Here is a 25,000-nt window from a genome sequence, read left to right on the forward strand (position 1 = left end):
CCAGGACCAGCCTCACCACCTGAGAAGATCAAAGTACAGTAGTGAAAGACCATCAGAATTTTCTTGGACCCTGCCAAATCCGACTCAGACAAAAGCTTCGCTAGCTTCTTCACTTCCAAGGCGTATGCCTGCCACTAAACCAGAGGCCACGACCTATATTCAGAGCATGGGGATGACTGTAACAATCACGCTCCCCACAAGACATAGAGTAAGTGTGAATGTACAGCCGGTTTAGCCATAAACTGGTTGAAGTGTCCACCCTTCCCCAGGCAAGCATTAACTTCTTGCTTACATTCTATTGTTACCAACTGCAATCACTTCGTGAAAAGAGGGATATTCAGTTTTGTAGGGTTCTAACTGTACATGTGTACATGTCAGCGACCAAAATAAAAGTGAAAACTCTTCAGCTGGAAAAGGGTCCAAGCTCTTTGGTCCATACCCTCACCAGCTGGATAACCGCTCATTATCCAATTTAATGATTGTCTTCAGCTAGTTCTGAAACAAGCAAATGTAAATTTTCAGTGCCAAACTTCACAGAGATTTATTTATCAACCTCCAAAAAGTTCTATGGGAAAAAATATACAATTGATACACTTAAAGGAGTAACAAAATCTTTGAGAGTAGAAGACCAAATGATATTTTCCATGGTTGTTTTTGAGAGTAGAAGACCAAATGATATTTTCTATGGATGTTTTTAAAAGTCATAGAATTTTTCTGCCTACTTGCACTGGGATGACACCCAGAGGGTGCTGGGGGTGATTATACTCCATCTCCTCCTAAGAGTAAGGGTAGATAAAGAGAAAATAAAGACTGAACTGTGGAATCTTAAATATTTTGTTTTTCATTTTTACTTTTCCTCACAGCTTCTACATACAACAGTCCAGTGAAATGACCCAAACACCAGATAGTCAAACAACAGCACTAAACAATAATAATGTTTTCCATCTCTTCAGGAGGGAAAATGCAATTAGTCCCAGCCTTCAGGAGGGGAACTACATACAGTCCTGACCTCCACGAGAGGAGCCCCCTTTACAGAGCGACCTGCATTAAGTCCCGCTCTTCAAAAGTACAAAACACATACGACAAAAGGTTTTTATCCTTGTAGGAAAAAAATTCCCTTCACCACATACTTAAATTTGATAAGCTTCAACTATTAAGCAACCACAAAAACAAACACCTATCTTAAGTGAATAAAAGATCCAATAGTCGGAAAGATCAGCAACAAGTACATAGGTATTCTTTATCCACTGAAGATATTATCCTATTTTAAGAACAATGGTTTGCATTTGTGAAGGAACAAATAATAAATATTTTCAATAAATACTTAGCTCATATGCACTATTCCAACTATTTCAGAACCAAGAGTTTTACCCCAGATGACTTTTTGACAGCCCCAAGGAATCTCAAGAAGTTAATCTAGCAAATGCCATTAACCATCTATTATCTGATTTCCTTCTGTTTCTTACATGTTGTCAGAAGTTTTCTGTCTTTTGTCATCATGGGCTAAAGGGCACCTCTCTCAAGTCTGAGGTTCTCGGATTAAACTATGGTTCTTCAGTGTACGTGCTTACATTGTTCATGATAATTTTCCAATCCCATTTGGTAGCTCAGGTTAACTCTGCTGTCGGTTACCAAAGTTTTAGACTCAAGTAACACGTCAAATCTCTTCTACAGCTTTTATCAAAATCTAAGATGTCGTAGAAAACTCCGTGATAAAGACGACTTGTTTCCATTCATATCTTGACAAATATGATTTCATATCAATCCTCTATTATTTCCTGATATTTCATTAGTGTAGTACTTTTAGGTTCTGTACTCCTAAAACACTTTAAAGATTAAATTTACCATGCTTAGGCCTCTCTTAATTCTAACACCAAAAAAGCAACTAAGATATATTTCAAACATTGTAATTTCTTTAGTGATTATGATGATGAATTTCTTGAAATTACAAGGATGCATATGAAATTAAAGTTACAAAATAACAATTAATACAGCAACCTTATGACTTTAAAAGTTTAGTCATCACTCTGTAAAATGAGTATTTGTAACATGTGAACTATCATAATACAATTACTCAACTCATTAGTTTCAGGAAATTAGCAAAATGAAAAGAATAAGGAAGACTAAGGCATTTTCAAATCAATAATTATCATCATCATCTTTCTCAATAGTATTGCACATACAAGAGAAATTTTTTTTAGATTAAAGTCTTACCTCCATGTATTTTCAATCACCCCAAATCTAACTCGGTCGCCATTGACAAGAACTCTCTCATCCATTAACTTCTGGTTACTTTCAATACCACCATTAACATAGGTTCCATACTTTGCTCCTAAGTCTTTCAATCTCACCTCTGGTAAAATACTTGGGATTTTCTGAAATAAATCAGTACAATTAATATTATTAAAATACTTGAAAATTATCATTCATTTTTAAGTAATACGACAAATTTGGAATAATTTGTATTTTCCTAACTATACAAACCTAGAGCTCTTATCATAGAAGTATTATTTCGGGGACAGCTGAAACCAACCGTTATTGAATGAATGATTTGAAGTTCTCTGGCATCCTGACATAGGTCATTGACGTCAATATCGTTTACCAAAAATAAAGAGCAAAAGAATATTCAATTTAAGCCAGAAAAGTAATATGTTATAAAAGTTAAATAGCATTCAGAAGATCTGCTTCTTAAATAAATTTAAAAATGCCACTAGCATTGCATGACAATTATATCCCAGGATCTTGGCAAAGATGAACCTGCCATCATCACCTCAAGTCTAAAACAGATATCTATTTCTTTCTGTGCTATAAGTGTGGCATTCAAGTCATCAAATGCCTCACTGTAAAGGGTATCAAACAGTTGCAATATGGTAGGTGTCAGCCAGCCACTAGAAACTCATGTGTCATCCAAGTGTGACCAATGCGGAGACGAAAAAGAGTAGTCTCCCCCTTTCAGGGCATCACATTATATCTCCAAGGGGGATATAAAATTACTTATTTCTCTCATTTTATTTTCAGTTAAACTATCCCAAGGCTGTTGCAAATTAATCTATATAAACTTCTTAATTGTTGGTAAATAATCATTACAATGAAGGGGATACCTTCTTGGTAGCAACTCGGCTGCAGCTTACTTTGCCAGTGAAGCTGCTTCTTCATTTCCACACACCGTGTGCCGGAACCCAGCAAAATCAAACTGTTATACCTTTCAGGCCAATAATTAAGTCATTCTAAAGTCTTTAAGACTAAAGGGTTACTGGTATTAAAAACTTCTAAAGCCTGTAGAACACTTGTCGCATCACTAAAAATAAAATAAAATTGCCCTCCTCTTTTAACGCTATTTTCTCACCAGAGATTAGTATGCCATATAGTTTGGCAGTATATATAGAAGATATCAGAGGAAGTGCACCTCTACAGTTAAAAGAACTACTATATACTCCAAAGCCAATGCCAGCATCAGATTTGGAGCTCTCAGTATATATACAAGTTGATTCCCTATGTTCTTTGACATGTTCCATAGAAATTGACCTAGCTTCTAATTCAGTCATGTTCTTTATTATATCAATAGAATATTTACAAAAAGATACCTGTGGTAATTACCATGGAGGGGTTAGTGATATCCTAAATAGAAGAACTCTGTTTCTTGCTATATCAAGACTGTTTATTAATGTTTTACCTGGAAACCATAAGGTTGAGGAGATTTTGGGTGTAACTCAAGATATCTACAATGATTCACAAAGTTTGCAGTCTGAGAAGCTAAAGAATTAGGAAGTCTTTGCAACCTAAACTAATACCGAACAATAATAGAAGACTTTCGGTGAAGGTCTAATGGTAATTCTCCAGCGTCAACAAGGAGACTTGAGATAGAGGAAGTTCTAAACGCTCCTATGGACAATCTATTACCAGCATGATGTATAGAATTTAATATCTTTAATCGGCTTGGGGTGACTAAGGAGTATATTTCACACCCATAACTAATTTTTAAAAAAATTAAGGACTTGGGTAATCCGAAAATAGTTTTGTGGTCTGCCCCCATGATGTATGGGACAATACTTTTAAAAGATTCATAGCCGCAAGACATTTAGTTTTTAATGCCTTCAAGTGAGGAACCCATGTAAGCTTACAATAAAAAATATCAATTCTAAAAATTTAGCTTCACTTACACATGGGATCCATTTACCTTTGATGTATATACTGTATCTGGGTTTGGATGTACTACCAGAATACAACAGAAATGAACAACGGTAGTTTTGCTTGTCGAAAACTTAAAACCTTTTAATTTCAGCCAACTGAATACTTTTGTCAATTGAGAATTGTAATTTTCTCTCAACCATTGCCATTCTAGCTCTAGTAAATGATATGGAGAGATCATCTACATATAGTGTTGAGAGAGTCTTTTGAGAAATGACTGAAGATATTACATTAATGGCTAGTGCAATAGGGTTACACTCAGCACACTACCCTGGGGAACTCCTTCCTGACATTTCCTTTCTGATAGAGCTTCCCCAACTCTCAATTGAAAAAATCTATGTGAAATAAATGACTGAATGAACAATGGTATCTCTCCCCATAATCCCAAATTATGAATGGTTTTTAGTGTACCGTATCTGCATGCAGTCATATGCCTTTTTTTCCGTATCTGCTTGCAGTCATATGCCCTTTCAAGGAAAAAAAAAAAAAAGAGAGAGAGAGAGAGAGAGAGAGAGAGAGAGAGAGAGAGAGAGAGAGCGCCTTACCTTATTTTTTGTTTGGGTTCCCCCAGGTCCCTCAGTGTGAGGCACCTCGTATATCCACCAGAGAGTTGCTAATGCATCTTCCGGTGTATTTTGCATCTTCCAGTCTTGGATGGTCTGGGATGCATCTTAGGTATTTATCGAGCTTATTCTTAAACACATCTACGCTCACTCCTGATATGTTTCTTAGATGAGCTGGCAGCACATTAAATAGTCGCTGCATTATCGATGCTGGTGCGTAGTGGATTAATGTCCTGTGCGCCTTTCTTAGTTTACCTGGTATATTTTTTGGCACTATTAATCTACCTTGGCTTGCTCTTTCTGATATTTTTAGCTCCATGATGTTTTCAGTAATTCCTTCTATTTGCTTCCATGCTTGTATTATCATGTAGCGTTCTCTTCTCCTTTCTAGACTGTATAGTTTTAAAAATTTCAGTCTTTCCCAGTAGTCAAGGTCCTTAACTTCTTCTATTCTAGCAGTATAGGACCTTTGTACACTCTCTATTTGCGCAATATCCTTTTGGTAGTGTGGGTACTATATCACATTGCAGTACTCGAGTGTACTACGTACATAAGTTTTGTAAAGCATAATCATGTGTTCAGCTTTTCTTGTTTTAAAGTGTCTGAATAACATTCCCATTTTTTCTTTACATTTAGCCAACAGTGTTGCTATTTGGTCGTTGCATAACATATTCCTATTTAACATTACACCAAGGTCTTTAATTGCTTCCTTGTTTGTGATTGTCTCATTATTAGGTCCCTTGTATGCATATACCATTCCTTCTCTGTTTCCATAATTTATTGATTCGAATTTATCGGAGTTAAATACTATCCTATTTATCTCCGCCCATTCATATATTTTGTTTAGATCTCTTTGTAGTGAGTTCCTATCTTCATCACAAGTAATTTCTCTACTTATTCTTGTGTCATCAGCGAAACTTCTCACTACAGAGTTTTCAACATCACAGTCTATGTCTGAGATCATAATAACAAACAGCAGTGCAGCTAATACCGTACCTTGTGGCACACCAGATATTACCTGGGCTTCATCTGTTTTCTGTTTTGCAGGAATTCTTTTACCCATTTTCCTGTCTTTCCCACAATATTATGCGTTCTCATTTTTTTCTCCAATATGTTATGGTCTACCTTGTCAAAGGCTTTTGCAAAATCTAGATAGATCACATGTGTCTTTTTCATTTATCATATTTTTGTATATGTTTTCATAGTGTGCTATCAGTTGGGTCTGTGTACTTTTTCCAGGAACGAAACCGTGTTGACCCATATTAAACAAATTATTTTTAACCAAATGGTTCATTATTTTCTTTTTTATTACCCTCCCATACACTTTCATAATATGTGATGTTAGACTAACAGGTCTATAATTGTTTGCCTCTAGTATTGATCCACTTTTGAAGATAGGGGTTATATAAGCTAATTTATGTTTAACATATATCTCGCTCATATCTACACTTTTTTCTTACACACACACACAGAGAGAGAGAGAGAGAGAGCGAGAGAGAGAAAAGAGAGAGAAAAGAGAGAGAGAGAGAGAGAGAGAGAGAGAGAGAGAGAGAGAGAGAGAGAGAGAGAGAGAGAGAGAGAGAGAGAGCACCATCTTCTCCATGATGTTAATGCAATTGGCTGATAATTTGCTGCTGAAAACTTATCCTTAAAGGGTTTTAAAAAGGCTAAAATAATGGCTAGTTCCCAAACAATTTCTATAACTATAATTATTATGTTAATAATGCTTACGGGGATCATTCTGCATTAATTTTCACGGATAATTAATGAGAGAGAGAGAGAGAGAGAGAGAGAGAGAGAGAGAGAGAGAGAGAGAGAGAGAGAGAGAGAGAGAGAGAGAGAGAGAGCACCATCTTCTCCATGATGTTAATGCAATTGGTTGATAATTTGCTGCTGAAAACTTATCCTTAAAGGGTTTTAAAAAGGCTAAAATAATGGCTAGTTCCCAAACAATTTCTATAACTATAATTATTATGTTAATAATGCTTACGGGGATCATTCTGCATTAATTTTCACTGATATACTTTGGGATATAAAAAATTGTGAATCTTTGGCAGTGAACTGCACCACAACTAAAGTCTTGTGAGTAAGTATCATATTAATTCAGCCATAATTAACAGAGTTATTGCGTTTTTTTTTTGTGCTAGAGGTATATGACACTACACGGGTTATCTGTTGGAACGGAGGCGGGAACGACCGAGGGTGAGCGCCGAGGCGCTAGACAGGAACAGCAGCAACATAGGCAGGCAGGCGTTCAGGCGGTGCCTGGCGCTTGGGGGCAAGAAGGGCCTGGGGACTGCGCAGTGGCAGTATCAGGTGGCGCATCACACGCATCAGGAGCTTTAGAGGTAGATGGTCTGGGCGACAGGTCACAATGTCCCGAAGGACGACCATCCTCCGAAGGGGATCGCGAACGATACCTGGAGAGGTCTAGGTTGGTAGCTGGCAGGACAGCAGAACGGCGAGTCGTCTCCTCCGCAGAGGAATGTGGTGACGACGAGCCGAAGAGGCGCCTCTTAACCCCTTTGAAGGGGGAAGGAAGGCCTCTACGGCGAAGGGGAGGACGAGCCTTCCGCCTAATACGCACACGAGGGGCCGTGGGATCAGCAGGCTGACCATCGATGGGCCTCCGAAGAGGAGTCTCTGTTAGCGAACTCCCCCGAGAGAGAGAATCACCGGCAGGAGAGACAGTGGGACTAAGCTCCTCCCTCGATGGATGTTCGGAGGGGGAGTCAGAGCCTTCAGCTACCTCAGCCACAGGAACGGGCGTTTGGCTAGACCCACGGGATGTTTCAGTCACAACAACGTCAACCACAGACAGAGGATCAATCTCCGCTGAAGTTGGAGATTGTTTGACGGCCGCACCCAGTTTGATCATGTCAAACAGAGCTTCCTTGGAGGGCGAACCCTGCAGCCCCAAGGAAGCCCAAAGCTGAAAAAGATCATTACTAGATACAAATTCCTCCTCCGGGGGGGGAGGGGCAGCCGCCTCGCTATGGGAGGCAACTACCTCTCCCTCACCCCGGGATCGGTTAACAGCACTACGGTCTACGCTACCACTCACCAGCCTCTCGGAAGAGGCCGCTCGAGAGGGAACTTCGGAGGAGGAAAGGGTGGCGGAAGAAGAAGTCTTGGGATTTTCTCTCTTCAGAGAAACCTCCGAAGGAGAAAGATCCCTTTTAGCCTTCTTCTTACGTCGCCGGGCAAACCTCTCCCACTGGGAGGTAGACCACTCCCTACACTCAATACACACGTTAGACCTATCACATAGTTGGCCCCTACACTGCGGGCATAAGGAGTGAGGATCCGTGTCCAAGCCCGACATAAAGGTACCACAAGGGCGGCCAGATAGTCCAGGGCATGTACGCATGATGAGAAATAGAGGCCAACTTCACACACACACTGAAAAGAGAAAGCAAACAAAATTATGGCAATCAAAAACGAGGAGAGCGTAGACACGTCTGACGTCTCTGCGAGCCAAAAGTAAAGTGAAGTATTCACCGATGTGTGTGAGGGGGGAGGGGTAGCTAGCTACCCCTCCCTACCCCCCGCTAACTAGCGGCGGGGTAGGAAACCCTCGTTAAAACTTTTATGGCTCGTCGTTCAGCTACGCCGAAGTAATTACCCCATGTAAATAGCGTGTTTTGTATTTCAGTTACGGAACAAACCACTATTAGATATTGTGGTTTGTATTCCAGTTATGGAACAAATTGGCGATAGCCCAACTTCAAGGGTTGTCAATGTCCAGACCCTGTTGAACAGTTACCTAGATCAGGAACCACAATGTTGTGGGGTTCTCCATAGCTTGAAGCTTTCTTAAATCTACCTTGACCAAAGAAGCTCTGTCGTGATGTTAATGCTTACAGTATAAGTTATGCATCTGAAATCCGATGGGATGGTAGTTTGGTAGTATTTTAAATCTTATTTTCTTTAATGTGTTGTTTACTGAATAAGCTGTTCCTAGTGACTTCGTATTGATATGGAGTGTCAAACAGATGAACAGTTTATTTTTTCAAATAATTTTTTAGTCTAGTTATTGTATGACTGTAAATTTATATTCAAGTGTTAGGTTGGAAAATGTACTATTTTTTTATTTTAGAAATAAATTTTTTTTTTCAATAAATTTCCTCCCAGAGAGTGTTTTATGTCCAAGCCTCTAAATAATAATTTCATTTTTTTTCCTCTCCAAATGTTCCTAATATTCAATTAACCTGAAATAAAGATGCATCTTACCTAGAAAGCATACTGCTCCTCTTTACTTAGGACTCAGTACATAGTACAGCTGAGGAGAGAGATGGTACAATATACTCAAGATTGGGTATTAGGAAGTTCTGAGGTTCTAGCTTGGTCCCCTTGCCCAGTATTCCACTATATTTTTTGAGTAGTGAAAAGTTGGGGTGTGGTCGGCATTTGGACACTAGACAGTCTAGGGGCTACGTCTGGCCGCAGTCCGCAAACCACTACAGCATAATGTACGTGTCACATTTACAATAAACACACTGAATAGGTACAGTTTTTTTTTTTTACATTCATGATTTAGCATAAAAAGGACTGAAGGGGGAGATGTACACACAAGGACAGACAATGTGAGACTGAGGCCAAGTCAGTAAGAGATGAAGTGTTGGAGAGGGAAACGATGCGAAGCATACTGGTGCGAAGGAGTGCAGTCAGGCCACGAGAGCATCTAAAGCGAAACCATGAATACATGATTTTTATTCAATAGGTTATACGGTTCTCTATATCGTGAATGATCGAATCCACAAAGATAGAACTCACGAATAATGAGGGCTAACTGTAACATTATCATTACTAGCTAAGATACAGCCCTAGTAGGAAAAGCCAGATGCTAGATGCCTAAGGGCTCCAACAGGTAAAGGGAATAGGGAAATAAACTACCTGGGAAATAAATAATAAAAAATACCTTAAGATCAGTAACAACGTTACAATAGATCTGTCATATATAAACTATGGAGAGACTTATGTTGGCCTGTTTAACATAAAAACATTCGCTGCAAGTTTTAACTTCTGAAGTTCCTTAAGATTCAAAATACTATAGAGAACTCATTTCACATCTAACCCTAACATGAACATGAGTTCTGGTAGACTGGCATGATACATCATGAGCTTACAATCCCACCCGCCACACATTTCTCTTTTTCAATAAACAGAAATTTAAACAAGAATAAATTTTCAACTTACAAGGTTATTGGCATGATGTATTAAAGTGATGCTCGCATGCTGACGACTAATGGACTTGTCACCTAAGAGGAGAATGTGACCATCTTTCCGTCCTACTATCAGTGAGGGCCCACACAGAAGGTAGTGAATATTTGCTGAAAAGTAAAATAAAATCTGAAAAAATTTTATCATAAAAATGAGAAACACTGTACAATCAAATCTAGCTCAAACAACAGTCTTAAATAAATGAAATACTGTACCATAAAATTTTAAAAGTAATTTGTATTTTTCCAGCTATACAAAACCAAGTCCTTTAATAGGAGTATGACTTCCGCTGCAACATCCATTAAAAATTTACGAAGGTAGTAATAACTACCAGTGGGTGAAAGGCAAGCCCCGCCCATCCTTCAATCAGCCAGACACTCTAGTTACACGGGAAACGTAATTTGAAGGACTACAGTTAGTAGTTGTGAAAAATACAAATTACATTTGAAATATGAGTTGTTCCTACAGAAATAAAACTATTGTTCATTAATAGGAGACTCATCTTTAGGATGGAGGAAGTCCCTATGAAACAAATCCTGGCAGTTTTAACATTCCTAGGAAATATCAGAACACCTGGAGCAGAAGTGAGGCCTCCTAACCCCCCAATGATCTAAGCATGGTGATGTTTTTGACATTGGGTTAGGCCCATAACAATTTTAATGGCAATCAGTGACAGGAGAACCTATAACCTTATATAGAAACTGTTGACTGAATGTTTATTGTGAGGACAAGACGAGCAGAGAGAGACTGACTATCTACTGAACATGCAACGGTCACTATATTACAGAGTGCGGACGGATAAGTAGCCCGGGAGGGAAACATTTCCAACCTCAAAAATCATTTGTGTTTTCATTCAAATATAAATCATAAATACCAAGGTGGTAGCCTAATGAAATATACATTATACATGAAAATAAAGCTCTCAAAGAGCGCAACATCGTTATACAAAAATCCACTGTGTGGAATAAATAATAAAGTTACAATATACAGAAAAGAGTCCAGGGGGAGGAAACACGGCGGGTAAGACGATGTCCTTACAATATTCATTTAGGCTACAAGAAATGAGTTTGAATATATTCTATTTATCCTCCCCCTTGACAGGGAGGATGGAGGAGAAATTTCTTAAAAAACTATATGAAAAGAAACATTGCTTGGTTATGAAGCTCGTCTGTATATGACATCATGTCTAGCTCATTTTTGCTTAATACTGCAACACTCTCAAGAAAGAAAAGTAAAGAGCCAGTTATCCTACCTTTAATTCTAGGTTTATATTGAAACCATTATCTTGGATAAGATGTTTCCAGTCCCATTAGGGAGATAAGCTGGGTTATACAATCTGCTGAGCAGTCACCAGTGGACCAAGAGTAAAAATATCCAAGGACTTGTTGATGTGCTGAGGTGAAAGTTGTTTGCTGTTTAAATACCTTTGCTTCAAAAACTACACCACTGACTTCTTCCTAAAAGCTAGATTAGAGCCAATACCCATGACTTTGCTAGCCCTCGCCCAAAATGGACCTTTAATCCCCTCACTGGCTGAAAGAAAGGCACATCTGATGGTCTCACAAAGCCAGAACATCAAAGTTTTTGGTTAACTTTCTCTTGATACTGCCGTGCTAATAAACCCTAAACACCAAGACCTCTTAAGGTAGTGCTACAGAGCATTCACAGGACAGTGAAGCAAGTTATACTAATTCCTTCTAGAAACCACATGAAGAAAAGATTTGGAAAACTGAAACATGGTATCCTAGACTGCCGGATTCTGGGTCTTGGCCACGAACTCAGTAACACAAGTAAAGGAGACCTACTTCCATCCCTTGGAAGGACTTGCAACATACAAAATGCCAAGCAGTTTGCCAACTCACAGTCTTGAGAGTCAGATCTTTGTTTGAAGCCTGAGAAAATACTTCAACCTTGACAGTTGAAAGCAGAGGAAGCAGGTACCTTATCTCTGCCCTAGACTGCTTTGCCCAAGGCATGAACTATGTCGACCTAAAGTCTTATTCAAATTGCACATCATTAAACCTGCACTGTTCAAAACAATAATGGGACAGAATGGAGAGTGGCATGCAAAAGAACTCCACAAGACTTGGAAATATTATGAGCATATTGAAATTTTAAATAAAGGATCAGTTATGATTATAATTTAGGAAGTTCTGAGATACACTGGACAAATTTTATTCTAAATCCTTTTCCTAAATTTTAAGTACAGTAACAAGTACATATAGGATGAAATAGGGGACTCGTCCTCTGAGCCTTTGTATTTGGTTGGGACCGAGTGGGTCAGTAATTAAAATGTGATTAAATATTTACTATAGCAGCACAATATTCCTAATGAAAATATTAAGAAGTGTTCTTGATGTGTATATAGATACTTTGAACTCCTCTAATGCAAATAATTGGGGAAAACAAACACAAGAACACCACCTAACCTAAGATTTAAAACCTAATAACCTAACCTAGAAACCATTTTCTTACCTAATTATCTACCAAAGGAGAGGGCTACGATCTGAGTGACCCCATATAGCCCTTTGAACGGATATATCCTTTCCCTACCCTATGGGCACTCTGTAATCCAGTATGGAGTTGTAATTAAAGCGCGGGAGAACAGTCTGAGATGGCAACTATGACATATGGCTGGTAGGAGCCTTTGTATGTCAGCGGCCAATTCCTCCCTTGTGGATTAAAAATGGACATCAACTAACCTCAACTTTCCCGCCTAACCTAACCTACAAGCCATGTCATTACCTACTTAATTAACAGGGTCGCTAACACCCCCTGCAACCCCCCCTTACACTGCCTTATTCTAAGTTAGCCATAATCATACATACAGGTGGCCCCTATAATACATAAACATCACCCATACAAATAAGAAGTTTGGATCAGCATAGGAACAAACCTAAAGTAATAATGTGGTGAATCAGTATATAAATAAAACATTTCTTCAAACATTTACCTGTGCATTGTTCATGGTAAACTTTATGAAGGTAGTACTGTATATAAATTTGAAGACAAGGCCGACTGTACAAGAGCCAGGGTCAGAATAATTGAAATCATAGGCCTACCCTCTCTATTTCTCAACCAAATAATAAAGAGATCTGTTGTTATTTGCATCTGCATGTCTACAATCTACGTTATCCTAAACAAAAATGAGGAAGTAGACCTGTCAACAGCCGAACCATTGGAATTTGGACCAAGCAACACAACAGTACCGTAGGCCTAAATGGAAAGTGTCTTACCTGAAGACTCTGCTTCACTTTTGTTCACTAATTGGCTATCGCTGTTTTTGGATTCTTCTCTCTCTAGGACCCACATTGCGTCTGTATAATACTTAGCATTGATGTCAGGTACTGTCTTGTTATGCTATTGACAGTGGGTTTGTGATGATCGTAAACCTGTAGCGCAAAGAGAACCTCATATTTCTTGATTCTCCCTCCCTTTAACATGTGTTGCCAATATCTACTTCCGAGGTTTCTTAAAATAATACTATATTATCCACAAATTTTATTTATTGATATTAAAATTCTATAACAGATAGAATTGCATGTATTATTTCTGCCAGACAGCACATATTCAATTATTCATAAAAAATTACGTATTAGGGATAAATATCTAAATATATTTCATAAATTTAATCTGGCAACACTTCACTTACCAACAACAACTTTTGGTAAACATGATGCTTCTTCTATCTTCGCTCAAACATGATGAAAATGTAATGATCAGTATAAATTGGGTAATTTGGCATTACCAATATGCTTAAGTTTAAAATATTGCAAAGTAATGGAATGCAGATCACTGCGCCTGTAATGATCGCCTAAAAATTATTTCATAGTGAAAAATCATTTTTACAGATCAAACAACAGTCACTTGTTACTTTTTTTTTCCATTTTCTTATCTACGTTGTTCCGCCTCGTGGCAATGGACTGAAGTACAAGTGACTTTGAACAAATGTGTTCAATTAATGAAGGGTACAGTAGCATAACCAGTTTTATTAAAAAGTAAAACCTAATTCTAAAAAAAAAATGTATTTCCTTATTTCCTTTCCTCACTCAGCTACTTTTCCCTGTTGGAGCCTTAAGGCTTATGACATCCTGCTTTACCAAGTAAGGTTGTACCTTAGCTAATAATAATAATAATCTCTCTCTCTCTCTCTCTCTCTCTCTCTCTCTCTCTCTCTCTCTCTCTCTCTCTCTCTCTCTCTCTCTCTCTCTCTCTCAAAAGAAGCCAAAATTAAAGCATATGAAAAGAACGGTAAAGGAAGTATAGTGCACGGAGAAAGATAATGAGTATAAAAGCTAAAGGGTCGCGTACATGATCAAAGAAATAAGTAAATATAAAGACACGAGGAAAGTAAGAAACTGGCTTTGGAAGTGAGAAGGAAAATATACGAATCAGTGGTTGTTCCAACATTTTTCCCTACGCGAAATATAAACAATCCCCCTTTAAAATAGGGAATATGCTTTCAGCACAAGCTGGACGGCCATCGAGTCATTTTAACAAGTGTAATTAAGCAATAGGTGACAGTGAGGGCGTGGAGTCTTGCCTCATTACAAGTAATTTTTTTCACTTGTTTTCAGCCACATCGAGTACAGCTGTAACCTTAGTCAAACTTTTAATTTTATTCTTATTTTAGGAAGTGAATGCTGACCGTTGATTGTTATGGCGTGATTCGTGAAACAAGACACTCGTATGGGGGGAGGGGGGGGGGTTGGACTTTACACCTGGTTCTTGTTATATTGGCTGTAGATCAACACTTAATCAGGCATACTGTACGTTTTGAGAAGGAGTAATTAAGAGGGCTTTAATTCTTCCTTTCGGAGTGGATATGTTGCAAAATCCTACCAGAGAGCTGGTGACATACATACATGTGGCCATCAATCTGAAGAGAGTTAAAGAATACCACAAAAGGTTTTCAAAACTGATAACAAGGTATAGAAGTAAAACTTAAGATTTTTATTAAAACTGTTGCTTATGGTCGGGAAAAACATTCAATCCCAATACTGACAAGTAGCAATAAAATAAAAGTAACGCAGAAAATGAGATTCATAGGAAACAATGGCCTAGTGTAGTCCTAATTTTAATTAGTGGCCTTCATCCTCGTTATGAGAGCGAATATTAAATGAAAAGATCAGGAATGAAAACTTGTGGGAGTTAAATATGCAGATGAAAATGAATAAGAATTGCCACCCACACCCGGTTGGTTTGTTATGAGCAATCAGACAACACCATCGCCAATTTTCACTGACCGGCGTAATAATGAAAACTGGCCAAACACTATACATGAATTATTATTCTCATTATTACTTCCTAAGCTATAACCCTACTTGGAAAAGCAGGATGCTATAAGCCCGAGGGGCCCCAACAGGGAAAATAGCCCAGTGACAAAAGGAAACAAGGAAAAATAAAATATTTTAAGAACAGTAACATTCCAATGAATATTTCCTATATAAACTATAAAAACATAAGAAAAACAGAGGAAGAAACATTGTATAGAACAGTGGGCCCGAGTGTACCCTCAACCAAGAGAACTATAACCCAAAACAGTAAAAGACCATGGTACAGAAGCGATGGCACTACTCGAGACTAGAGAACAATGGTTTGATTTTGGAGTGTCCTTCCCCTATAAGAGCTGCTTACCATAGCTAAAGAGTCTCTTCTACCCTTACCAAGAGGAAAGTAGCCACTGAACAATTACAGTGCAGTAGTTAACCGCTTGGGTGAAGAAGAATTATTAGGTAATCTCAAAGTTGTCAGGTGTATGAGAACAGATGAGAATCTGTAAAGAATATACCAGACTATTTGGTGTATGTGCAGGCAAAGGGAAAGTGAACCGTAACCGGAGAAAGGGATCCAATGTAGTACCATCTAGCCAGTCAAAGGACCCCATAACTCTCTAGTGGTAGTATCTCAACAGGTGGCTGGTGCCCTGGCTAACCTACTACCTAGAAACTTAGCTTTTCCTCGTATGATATGTACCTTGATAAAGGAATAGCCTACAATGCCTTTGTCAATTGTACAAATGGTCGGATATCTAGATCAATTTTTCCAGATACCAGCCTTTGGTGGCTCTGCAGGAATAATCTAGAAGACTGGCTCTGCAGAAGGAAGATATCTAGCTTTTTCTAGTGTATGTACCTTGATGAAGGGGTACAAGGTCTTTGTAAGGTGTACAAATGGTCGGATATCTAGATCAATTATCTCGGATACCAGCCTTTGAGTAGTTCTGTTCAAGAGTTTTTTTTTTTTTTTGACAGTTTTCGAGCGTAGTACTGTTATCCTTTCTTTTGCAAGGCTCAATACATTACCAATTATTGAAAGAAAATCCTTAACAAATAGATGTATCAGAGGAACTTCAGAAGTTCAAATTTCGTGGAAATGGTCTTTTATCGAGCAGGGTATGTCTTATTTGCAGAAGGAAATGGGATAAAGATATTTCTGTGGATCATTAATAAACATTTTCCTCTTCCGCTTCATTTCTACACCAGGTGTAAACCAGCTTTAACTCCTTTTGAATTATCATCAATGCCAACAAAATTTTATGATAATAAGAATATTTAAGATAAGCACTTGATACAGTAAGAATTGAACCTTGAAAAGAGTTAATTAATCCTTATCAATATAAAATTAAGAAGAGTGTGGAAATCATAATAAAAAAAAAACATAGATAATCATATTCACGTTTTCATGTTATTAATAAAACTTTTCAATTAAAACACTGAATTTTCGTAAGTTATTGATAAAACTGTGTAGGTATTTTTTCAAACATAACAAAGATGTTGGCATATTCTCCTGGCTAGTACAGTGGTAACGTGTTCGCCTAGCATTCGCATGGCAGCAGATCGATCACCACCCAGGACTGTGATTTTAAGCTGTTTACTGGGGAGGCCACTGCTGTGGTTGGGCACCACAGTTGGGGGTTGGGCTTGCCCGGCTGACGTTCTGGTGAGCATCTATTCTGATGGAACTGAAACCAGACACCTTTAACCTTTAAATGGTTACTAACATAAGAAATATAATTAGATAGATAATAATAATAATACCATTATTCCGTAAAAGTTGTTTTATTCATTTGGAAGATTTCTTTTCACGAGGGAAATGTTTTTGAATAAAAACGATTGTCATTCAAAACTACCTCAGCCTCGATAACACGTAGTATCCTGCCGCTGTTGTTATTAATATTAATAGCTAAGCTACAACCCTAGTTGGAAAACCATGATGCTATAAGCCCAAGGACTCCAACGGGGAAAATAGCCCAGTGAGGAAAGAAACAAGGAAATAAATAAAAAATAGAAATAATATCAATCAAAATTAAATATTTCAAGATCATTAACAACATTAAATTAGATTAGTTAAAGCATAAATGCGTCTTTGGAGAAAAGTTTGTTTTTCAAAACTCATAGGTTATTATTTATGAATTTCAAATTATCTCCTAATGAGAGAAAAGACATTTCTTCACCACAGGAAGTACACAATGTGATTAGTATTGAGACTTGCAAGTGGTGCATAGTATTCCATAGTGCAATAACATCTTGATTAATTAATAAACTAACCTGATATATTGCAGTACCGAACAATATGGAGTTTATTGTCTATAAAAACGTCCAGCATTCAAAGGTTTTCAAGACCCAGACAATGTAGTTTCTTGCACCAGAATCCATCAACATCATCTTTTTATCTTTCAGGTTAGCAGTTCTTTGGAAAACTGGCCAATACCTGATTATTTCTGTTACGATACATGAATTCTATTTTGTGATGCACGTGAATGAAAATAACCTAAAGTTTAAAATAAAGATCATAGGGAACAAAAATAGGCGCTGAATAATCTTCCTGAGCCAGCACTAGACCGTAATGCCAAACATTCTACAAATCAAAGAAGGTATAAACAATATACTGCACAAACAAACAAAGCAGGAGGCTTAAATAATACACATGTACAAACAATAGAACTTACTAATTCTATATTTCTATGGCTCGATTACAATGGATTCACAAGATAAACCACGATAAAAGACAATGGTTGAGACAAAATATTCAAAGTGCGATTAGCAGACCTCATCCCACTCAATAAAGCGCTGCTAATATGTATCCACATATTCTTTGCCTCGCGTGGCAGAGCTAAATATTTTCATTTTTCATTTTGTGGTCTGTTTTTTATCTGAAACCTTGTGCCCTACAGGACCTACAACACCAATTCATCCTAAATATTCTTAGGTATATCGCGTATTACACAGCATATTGCGTGTTTCATTGCCAAATCCACATTATCGAAACACTAAGAAAACTATGAAATCTTCAGTCTCTTCTTGAAAACCTTAATATCTTCAGTCTTCCGGATATATAATGGGAGCTTGTTGTATAGTCTTGAGGCCTGATACAATATTTGAAAGCTCTAGTACATACAATAGATACATACCTTGGTCCTCAAAATTTGAAACCATCTGTACCTATTCTCGTGTCGACACGATTTGTTGGCTGTTCGATATGTATTAATTCTCTTAGATATTTACCCTCGTTTATCTCACCCAGCTTAGGGAAGTTTGTATCCCAAACTATTGGATTTATTATTGGGGTATTAATGACAGGGATGATAAGAGCAACAGGAGGGAAGGTAACGGTAATAATGATAAGTATTTAGTGCCGTATTTAAACTTTCAAAGTAAATGAATAACTAGAAACTTTTAAGAATATAGAAATGAAAATTTTCTCAGCCGGGAAAGCAATTCTCACGAAACGAAATGCCCGATTTTAATACTCTCTCTCTCTCTCTCTCTCTCTCTCTCTCTCTCTCTCTCTCTCTCTCTCTCTCTCTCTCTCTCTCATTTAGGTATAACTTGATTTAATTTCATATATTATAAATTAATACTTAACTACATAAAAAACTATCCTATTTAACCGTATCTCATAATAAATAATCTGACACCAGAAACAGAATTTGCTTCAGGCCATCAGAAATGGATTCACAAAATCCTTCCAGGGAAGGAACGACATTCACAACAAACTACAAACTAAACATAAATATAAAAACCTAACAATCGTTTGTTCCCTACACCAATAATTCCAGAAACTGAGGGATGAGATCGAAAGGCGACACTCTGCATTTAATATATCGCTGTTCGCAGTTTCCGTTCAGCTTTCCGTGGAGCTCTGCCTCAATGTACGTGTCGTAGTCTTGATTCTCATCTGGGTCGACTGGTCGGCCGGCAATTGAAGCTCTGAGATACAAGAAAAATGGGTTATTTGTTAGTCTTGATTCTCATCTGGGTCGACCAGTCGGCCGGCAATTGAAGCTCTGAGATACAAGAAAAAGGGGTTATTTGTTAGTCTTGATTCTCATCTGGGTCGACCGGTCGGCCGGCAATTGAAGCTCTGAGATACAAGAAAAAGGGGTTATTTGTTAGTCTTGATTCTCATCTGGGTCGACCGGTCGGCCGGCAATTGAAGCTCTGAGATACAAGAAAAAGGGGTTATTTGTTAGTCTTGATTCTCATCTGGGTCGACTGGTCGGCCGGCAATTGAAGCTCTGAGATACAAGAAAAGGGGGTTATTTGTTAGTCTTGATTCTCATCTGGGTCGACTGGTCGGCCGGCAATTGAAGCTCTGAGATACAAGAAAAGGGGGTTATTTGTTAGTCTTGATTCTCATCTGGGTCGACAGGTCGGCCGGCAATTGAAGCTCTGAGATACAAGAAAAAGGGGTTATTTGTTAGTCTTGATTCTCATCTGGGTCGACAGGTCGGCCGGCAATTGAAGCTCTGAGATACAAGAAAAAGGGGTTATTTGTTAGTCTTGATTCTCATCTGGGTCGACTGGTCGGCCGGCAATTGAAGCTCTGAGATACAAGAAAAAGGGGTTATTTGTTAGTCTTGATTCTCATCTGGGTCGACAGGTCGGCCGGCAATTGAAGCTCTGAGATACAAGAAAAAGGGGTTATTTGTTAGTCTTGATTCTCATCTGGGTCGACAGGTCGGCCGGCAATTGAAGCTCTGAGATACAAGAAAAGGGGGTTATTTGTTAGTCTTGATTCTCATCTGGGTCGACAGGTCGGCCGGCAATTGAAGCTCTGAGATACAAGAAAAAGGGGTTATTTGTTAGTCTTGATTCTCATCTGGGTCGACAGGTCGGCCGGCAATTGAAGCTCTGAGATACAAGAAAAAGGGGTTATTTGTTAGTCTTGATTCTCATCTGGGTCGACAGGTCGGCCGGCAATTGAAGCTCTGAGATACAAGAAAAGGGGGTTATTTGTTAGTCTTGATTCTCATCTGGGTCGACAGGTCGGCCGGCAATTGAAGCTCTGAGATACAAGAAAAAGGGGTTATTTGTTAGTCTTGATTCTCATCTGGGTCGACAGGTCGGCCGGCAATTGAAGCTCTGAGATACAAGAAAAAGGGGTTATTTGTTAGTCTTGATTCTCATCTGGGTCGACTGGTCGGCCGGCAATTGAAGCTCTGAGATACAAGATAAAGGGAGTTATTTGTTAACCGGATTAGCTGTTATTATAGTATGCATATGCCTTGTGGTATGTTCAAAGCTTATTGTTTTCTTATAAGAGCCGTTTAGTTACATAGCAATAATGAAAAGAACTTAATTACTCAAATTTACAAGTGTCTGAACCAGCGCATTGAAATGATAACAAACAAGTTCGCGGATGTCTACTTAGTCATGATGATCAGATACTCCATAACAAGCAAATTCTATTATTATTATTATTATTATTATTATTATTATTAGCCAAGCTACAACCCTAGTTGGAAAAGCAAAATGCTATAAGCCCATGGGCTCCAACAAGGAAAAATAACCCGGTGAGGAAAGGAAATAAGGAAATAAACAAACACAAGAAAAAATTAACAATTAAAATATTTTAAAAACAGTAACATCAAAATATTTGCTGCAAGTTTGAACTTTTGAAGTTCTACTGATTCAACTACCCGATTAGGAAGATCATTCCACAATTTGGTTACAGCTGGAATAAAACTTCTAGAATACTGTGTAGTATTGAGCCTCATGATCGAGAAGGACTGACTATTAGAATTAACTGAAACAGTAAATAAGACAATTATTATGTAATGAAAAATATGCTTACGTCAAAAGGGCGTTTATGATATCCCCTAAAATTCCCTGGTCGAAGGGCGCCTCCGCAACGTCGCAAATTGCCCTTAGCATGCAGTGACGCCCGTTGGCTCCGATTCTGGAAAATAGATTTCGTTTAGAGAATTTCATTTTGGAGCAGACGAATGTAGAGATATGAAAGGCCCCTTGGGTATAAAACCATACGGGGGAGAAAAAAAAAAAACATGTTTAGGGTATTTCATTTTGGGAGTTAAAATGTATTGATGTAAAGAGCTACTGGGATATCAAACCAAACTATATTTTTTTTCTTTTTCTCCAATCGAATAGATTAACAGGTAGGAATCCGACTATTCTATACACACACACACACACATATATATATATATATATATATATATATATATATATATATATATATATATATATATATATATTGTATTTGTGTGTGCATGTGTATTACCGTATAGAAGCACCAATGATAGAGTCAAATATAAGAGTTGTATAGGAACTAAGTTGATGAATACACTAGAGAAGGGTCATTGTAGGAAGGAGTAAGAAAGCAAAGCAGATTACAAGAACTGATAGTGGAAGAGCCGTGTGGGATTTGACAAAGATGACTGCTTGTGGATCAAGACAGGGTTTGGGACGGCTGAGTCATCAAGGATAGAGATGGGAATATACTGCATTGGGATGAAGACAATTAGAGGCGATGGAGAGAGCATTTTGAACAACTATTAAATACTGGAAATGAGAGAGAGAGAGAGAGGAGCTCGGAGAAGCACAATGGGTGGAGGGGCCAATGATGGAAATACGGAGTACAGAAGTGAACCATGCATTGAGTAAAATGAGAAAAAATAAAGCACCAGGTCTATCAGAGTTTCAGATTGAAATGTTCTAGATACTAGCTACAGAGGGGAAGAATAGATGTTGGATTTGAGTAACATGGTACGAGGAAATAATGCCTAAAGACTGGGAGGGAAGTCTAATGGTATCTGTATTTAAACAGATGTGACGTCATGGAATGTGGTAACTACAAGGAAAGTAAACTAATAGGGCATGATTTGAAAGTTTAAGAGAGTGTAGTATATGTAAGATTGAGAAGATTGGGACACATCAGTATGGATTCATGAGGGGAAGAAGGACTGTGGATGCCATTATTATAGCAAAGTGAACTGAGCGGTAGCGTCCCTGAATGGTGATTGCCAGAGTGGGATTTGAGTCCCGCTCAAACTCGTTATGTCCTTTGGTCTCTGCAACCCCATCATCCTTGTGAGTTAGGAAGGGGGTTTGGGGGAGCTTATAGGCCTATCTGCTGAGTCATCAGCAGCTATTGCCTGGCCCTCCTTGGTGCTAGCTTGGGTGGAGAGGGGCTTGGGGGCTGATCATATGTATATATGGTCAGTCTTTAGGGCAATGTCACTGTCCCTTGCCTCTGCCATTCATGAGTGGCCTTTAAAACTTTAAACATGAAAAGAGGTTAGAGGGAAATCAGAAGCTTTTCTCGTGTTTGTAAATCTAGAGAAGGCTTATGATAGAATACCAAGGAAGTCATGTTTTGCTGCTTGAGGATGAACAAAGTTCCAGAGAAGTTGCTTAGAATGGTTGAATTGTACAAAAGCAATAACAGCAATTGGGGAAACAGAAACCTTCCGACTCATCAGGAGCCATTATCTTGTCATCCCTGGTTCTGGCTTGATGGAAAGGGGCTTGGGGTCTGATCATATGTATACATCAGTCTCTAGGACATTGTTCTATTCATTGCCCTTGCCATTTATGAACGACCTTTAAATGTAGCTGTAGAATGTTAATTAGAAATGATACATGAAGTCTTCAGGGAAATATTATTCGTGGAATATGTTTAATAATAACGGTAGTGTGAAAATGGCTATAAGTGATGATATTAATATGTTCTAATATCTTAAATGGAGTGCAAAAGATTGGTAAAAAAGTATGATTTGGAAATTCTGAAAGGAAGGAGAGACAGACCAAGCTTTTGCTGACAAGATTGATCGGGAGATTTGTTGGAATGGAGGGTCTTAATATTCAAGAAGTACAAGATGGACTTGTAAGACAGAATGCACTGCTGGTGAACCAATCAATATTTTGAAAAATATTCTATATTGAGGTTAATCTTTGATTCAGTAGTTAAAAGATAAAAGAGATAATGGATTTTTTAGTTTGGAGTCACCCTTATCAGCGTACATGTCTTATTGGTGAAAAAGTCTACTGGTGAATATTTCAATTTACATATAGCTGTGGTTTATCACCCCTTTATCTATTTTCCTATCTGGATGTCTGCAGTAATGGAGCGCTAGGGGTGAAAGGTACACTTGGACACAGGAATTCGTGGCACAACTCGCTCTGAGGAAGTGCACCCTCTCATACCCTTACTGCTCGGCGAGTAACCAAACAGCTGATGTAAGGAAGAGATGGTAGAAGAGGGTGTGCTCGGGGCTAAACACAAGAACTCACCCTGCAATAAGGGTGTGACAGGGTACACTTCTTCAAAGGGAGGTGTGCCAGGAACTCCTTTGTCCAACTGTACCTTTCACCACAAGCGCTCCACTACTGCAGACTACTGGAGAGAGAGAGAGAGAGAGAGAGAGAGAGAGAGAGAGAGAGAGAGAGAGAGAGAGAGAGAGAGAGAGACTTACTGTTCAATAGCTCCTTCGATGGTATTATAGATGACAGTTCTTTCCATCCGGGCCGCCCTTCGTTGCCTGTTGTAGAGCGTGATGTTATTGCTGTAATCGTAGACTTCGTGGTTGAAATCTTCCGAGAAGACGTAATCTGGACTGCCGTCGAGGCTACGGGAGGCAACGAGAGCTGCTGGGAAGGGAATCTTAATGGGCAGCGCCAACTGGAATTTTGCTTTGTAGTCGGAATAGGTGTCGAAGGGTAAATTGATGGACCATTTTACCTGTTGATGGAAAATGGAGACGAATAAAAGGATGGAATATGTTGCTAAATGTATAAATGGAAGTTGATGCACCATTTTACCTGTTCACAGAGGTATAAGAAAAAGATTGCTTGAATCGGTTTGAAGAAGGGACATGTTATATGCGTTTCTTTAAATACTACACCAGTTAATTCCACAGTATCTTTTCTTTAGATTTAACTTTTCAGTTTCCCAATGTACTTTATAAACAATAATCCTACAGAGATAAAATTCATCTGACCCTGGTGTAATATAATCAATCTCATTGGTTTAGCTGGAGTTCATGCTCTCTCTCTCTCTCTCTCTCTCTCTCTCTCTCTCTCTCTCTCTCTCTCTCTCTCTCTCTCTCTCTCTCAGAGAGAGAGAGAGAGAGAGAGAGAGAGAGAGAGAGAGAGAGAGAGAGAGATGGGAATGGAGGTGGTGCAATAACATACGTGGTACTTTGTAAGTATTGCGAACTATGCAGGTTTACCTTAGTGAATTTAAGTTTTACATCATATCAAATTCAGGTAGAGGGAGACGGGGTATCATACCTAGGTAAGAAGGGGGTACAGGTACGTGTGTGTGTGTGTGTGTGTGTGTGTGTGTGTGTGTGTTTATTCAGCCGTCATTTTTGACGGGGCGCATACATTAGTAGAACTATAAACAAAGAAATTATTGTAACTGAACATATTATGACACGTATTAATCCTTTATTAGAATTTCTTCATCAAGAAATTAGTACTTTATCGAGGTGAATGAGTAATACGTGCCATAATCTATGCGATGCTGTTACTATAACGCAATAATGATGAGTAGATGGGTACACACTCATTACATCACTGACCTAATTCTCCATCTATGTCCTTGTGGAGTGACATATTTGACGTAGACGTACCTTACGTCACCACAGAGCTCTGATTAAGATCGCAAAATGCCGATGACACAGATGATCTAGTTATGCAGATGATTAGCATTATAACTGTTAGTCCAAGACCCGGCACCGTTATATTCATGTTTTGGAGTTCATACTTTGTGTTTCT

The 25,000-nt window shown here is 38.5% G+C and overlaps 2 protein-coding genes across 2 annotated transcripts in view; both read right to left on the minus strand.

Annotated features, from left to right (window-relative positions):
• The window catches only part of nbs (nibrin), a 54,789-nt gene extending 41,366 nt beyond the window's left edge, over nt 1–13,423 (minus strand). Inside the window, exons 1-3 of the mRNA XM_068347148.1 lie at nt 13,211–13,423; nt 9,951–10,084; nt 2,215–2,375 (exon numbers count right to left, since the gene is read on the minus strand). Coding sequence (XP_068203249.1) covers nt 2,215–2,375; nt 9,951–10,084; nt 13,211–13,286 — 371 coding nt within the window. The 5' untranslated portion in view covers nt 13,287–13,423. The remainder of the gene's footprint in view (nt 1–2,214; nt 2,376–9,950; nt 10,085–13,210) is intronic.
• A 5,365-nt stretch (nt 13,424–18,788) lies between these two features.
• The window catches only part of LOC137616987 (uncharacterized), a 12,562-nt gene continuing 6,350 nt past the window's right edge, over nt 18,789–25,000 (minus strand). The window contains exons 2-4 of the mRNA XM_068346852.1: nt 23,695–23,960; nt 21,054–21,158; nt 18,789–19,186 (exon numbers count right to left, since the gene is read on the minus strand). Of these exons, the coding sequence (XP_068202953.1) occupies nt 19,018–19,186; nt 21,054–21,158; nt 23,695–23,960 (540 nt within the window). The 3' untranslated portion in view covers nt 18,789–19,017. The remainder of the gene's footprint in view (nt 19,187–21,053; nt 21,159–23,694; nt 23,961–25,000) is intronic.

This window comes from Palaemon carinicauda, chromosome 23 (assembly GCF_036898095.1).
Source record: "Palaemon carinicauda isolate YSFRI2023 chromosome 23, ASM3689809v2, whole genome shotgun sequence".
NCBI lineage: Eukaryota > Metazoa > Arthropoda > Malacostraca > Decapoda > Palaemonidae > Palaemon > Palaemon carinicauda.